The sequence below is a fragment of the Manihot esculenta genome, chromosome 7 (genome assembly GCF_001659605.2).
Source record: "Manihot esculenta cultivar AM560-2 chromosome 7, M.esculenta_v8, whole genome shotgun sequence".
NCBI lineage: Eukaryota > Viridiplantae > Streptophyta > Magnoliopsida > Malpighiales > Euphorbiaceae > Manihot > Manihot esculenta.
In genome coordinates this window covers 26,272,063-26,275,779 of record NC_035167.2, presented here as the reverse complement: position 1 = coordinate 26,275,779, position 3,717 = coordinate 26,272,063, and the positions used below count along the sequence as shown (strand labels likewise).

Here is a 3,717-nt window from a genome sequence, read left to right as displayed (position 1 = left end):
ACTCTGGAGCAGTACTCACTGCTACTCTCTCTGGTTCCTTTGGTCTGTGCCTACACAGATGGACTCAAATGAGGGACCAAACTAGCTTATGACCAACTCTATTAAACTCCCCAAGAATCCCCTTAAACTCACTCAAACATCCATGCAAAGCATGCAAAGGAAGGCTGGACAGAACACTTTCGGCGGCAGGTTCGGCAGCCGAAAGTCCTCTCCAGAGACGAAACTCATGCACCTTCGGCGGCCGAACCTAGCTTTTCTGCCTTGGTTCATTTCTTTCAAAAACTCTTTTCCTTATACTTGAAAACTATAAACTATATCAAAATACTTTAGAAAAACATAAATCTTTCCTTCTAGAGAATTTCGACATCCCGGAAGTCCACCGGAAAGTAGAATTCCAATGCCGGATTCTAGCCAGGTATTACATGGCCAAAGTGTCAAATAGGGAGATCAAGTCCATCTAGGAGAAAACGGTCTGCCCAAATCGCAAGGACTGGAGTGTACGCCTCAATGATGCCTTATGGGCATATAGAACAGCATATAAAACTCCAATTAGGATGTCTCCATATAGGCTGATTTATGGGAAAGCTTGCCATCTACCTGTGGAACTTGAACATAAAGCCTATTGGGCTGTGAAGAGCTGCAATCTTGATGAAAAAGAAGCTGGAGCCAACAGAAAATTGCAACTTCAAGAGCTTGAAGAGATTCGGCGTGATGCATATGAAGCTTCATGGGATTACAAATCAAAGACCAAAGCCTTCCATGACAAAAATATCTCCAGAAAACACTTCCAGGTTGGTGATAAAGTCTTACTTTTTGATTCAAGGTTCAAATTATTTCCTGGGAAGCTTCGGTCTAGGTGGATTGGGCCATTCTTGGTTGAGCATGTCTATCCACATGGAGCTGTTGACATACGGAGTCCACAAACAAGCAAAGTTTTCAAAGTTAATGGACATCGTTTGAAGAAATTTTATGAAGGATTTACTGTTCATCTTGTGGAAGAAATCCCCTTGGATTCCACTTCCTTAACCTACTGATCAAGGCAGAAAGTCCAGCCCAAGACAGAAAACAGGGCGCTACTGGGAGGCAGCCCAGATGTGGTGATTTGCCCAAATCACTGGGGCAGATCACCTGATTGTAGCATAGTAACAAGCGATTGGGGCAGTGATTTGCCCAAATCGATAGGCCAAATCGATAGGGTTCATCTCAGACAGAACAAGATCAACCAGGCAGTTGCACCAAAGAAGTGATTTGCCCAGGTGATTTGACCAAATTACCGGCCAAATCACCAAATCAAGCACATCATCAGAAAAGGCGTGAACAGTCACGTGAACAGTACCAGCCAAGCAACCGCAAGGAAGAAAGTGATTGGGGCAGTGATTTGCCCAAATCACTGGCCAAATCACCCTGTCAAGAATCCAGAGAGCCAGCATTAAATGATCAGGGCAGTTCACCTACCCCAATCACTTTAAGTAATTTTTTCCTTTATTTTTTATTTTTCACACAATCTTTCTGTTTTCATTTCTTCTTCTTCAAGTCTTCTTTCTCCGACAAACCACCGGCGAACTCAATACCACCATGGTCCGTATCAAGATGAAGGCCATCGGCGGACCCGGCATGTGGCGGCGACTAGGGCTACCGAGACCCGTTCCCTCTGACAGCGACGACGAAGCATGGGACACCACTCCACCAGTCACCACCAGCACCGAAACACCACCGGCTACTGGAGCTGCGACCGGACGCTCCGACTCACCGGACGTCCAGACTTATCGCCGGCGCAAAAGGGCGACGATGATCGAGCTACCACCTTCCTCTTCCACAGTCGCAATGGAAACCCAGGGGGGCGAAACGCCTCAAGAAGACACCCCTTCTGCTACCCTCGACCAGAAACGACCAAGAACGCAGTCACCACCTCCACCGCCGAGCCTAGAGCCAGAACCAGAAACTCCCATTGCCACACATCCCGCAGGTCACGAGGAAAATGATTTGCCCAGTGACATGCCTAGTGACATGCCCAGTGACATGCCCAGTGACTTGCCCAGCGATTTGCCCAAACCTTCATGCCCAGATCACATCACTCAAGCCCTGACATTCAACAAGGCTTCTGAGCGTACCCGGCTGGACAAAATTTCATCTCTACCCTATCATCCAGATAAGTACATACACCATGGTACCCTTCTCTGCATTGAGACTCCATCACCAGGTACACTCCCTCATCTCTGCTATTGGTTGGGACAAATTTTTCTTCCTGCGCATGCCTTCTTTCATTGAACTCACACACGAGTTCTTCACTACCTTTTACTTTGATAGGCCTGCCATGCACAACCTTCACACACCAAACACAGTAGGATTCAGGCTATTGGGATAGCAATTTCGCTTGTCCCTGCAGGAATTTGGCATTGCCATGGGCTGTGAATGCCCTGAGTCTACTTGGGACTTCCCTGCTGAATTTAATCCAAGTTCTGCATATTTGGAGTTATGTGACAATCCTCCTGATTTCTACTTGCCCACCAGGTCCAAAGACCTGCATCTGAAAAATTTCTCCCTAAAATACATTCACAGATTCTTAGCCTACACATTTTCTGGGAGGAAGGATGCTTCCAATATCCTGACTAGGACTGAGCTATACATACTATGGTGCATGCACACACACAGAAAGATTCATCTTGGATATTGGGTTGCCACCCAATTATCCAGCATCATACAGTATCACAGGCCCCTGATTTTAGGCCATCTGATCACTGCCATTGCAGTGAACCTTAAACTGCTACACCCAGCACACACTGACCTCTCCCCCACCCACAAATCAACCCCCTTGGACCTACGCACATTAGATGATATGGGGTTGCTTTGCAAAGTGGGGGATATTTTTTTCATAACACCTGCAGGTCCCATCACACCACGCCTTGAGCGTATTTTCAGAAAGAGGCCAACTAGTCAACTCACCAACACCCAGCAGACAGCCCCCACAGATGCCCCAGCGGATGAGACAATGGGGAATATACGACCAGGACCAGCACATGGAGCACCTCCAGCAGCCCCCCAGCAGGATGCCCATCAGCCCCCTGAAGACGCAGCCCCCAACTAGACAGTAGAGGCTCATCTCAGTAGAATTGAGGATCGAATGCACAGGATGGAGCACCTGTTGGACCTGTTGGTAAACCATTTTCTGCCCCAGCACCGTGACAGACAGTGATTTGATCAGTGATTTGCCCAAATCACTGGTCAAATCACCCACAGGCCAGGAAGTCCCTTTCCCTTTTCTTATTAATTTTTTTTTTATATATGCTTACACATTGAGGACAATGTTTGTCATAGGTGTGGGGGTATTGTTAGGTTATTTTTACATTGATTTGCATTGATTCCATCATCTTTTGCTTTCTATTTGTGTCTTTTTGTTTCTTTTTGCATCTTTTTGCCCCATGACACACACTACACATTTTTTTTCTTTCTTAGCACACATTTTTTCCTGCACACACACACAGAATTTTGTCTTAGCTTTTGCTCTACTCAACATAGATAACAAGGTTAAAAAAGTTTCCTTATCTCATGACCCCATTGATTTGCCACCCCTTTAAGCCTAAATTGAATCATTTACAATATGTTACCTTCACTTAGGGAGTTTTTTTTCTTGAATTGAATCTCTAAAATTTCTGTGGTCAAGGAAAATAAAAATATGAACACATGCAAATAAAAAGTTGATGTAACTCCCTATGAGCT

At 45.7% G+C, this 3,717-nt stretch overlaps 1 protein-coding gene across 1 annotated transcript; it reads left to right on the top strand.

Moving 5' to 3' along the window:
- The first annotated feature begins 1,575 nt into the window (after positions 1-1,575).
- Positions 1,576-3,085, top strand: LOC110619018 (cell surface glycoprotein 1-like). The gene is made up of 2 exons (XM_021762276.1): positions 1,576-2,200; positions 2,886-3,085. The coding sequence occupies exons 1-2, from the start codon at positions 1,576-1,578 to the stop codon at positions 3,083-3,085; spliced, it is 825 nt and encodes a 274-aa protein (XP_021617968.1).
- The last annotated feature ends 632 nt before the right edge of the window (positions 3,086-3,717 follow it).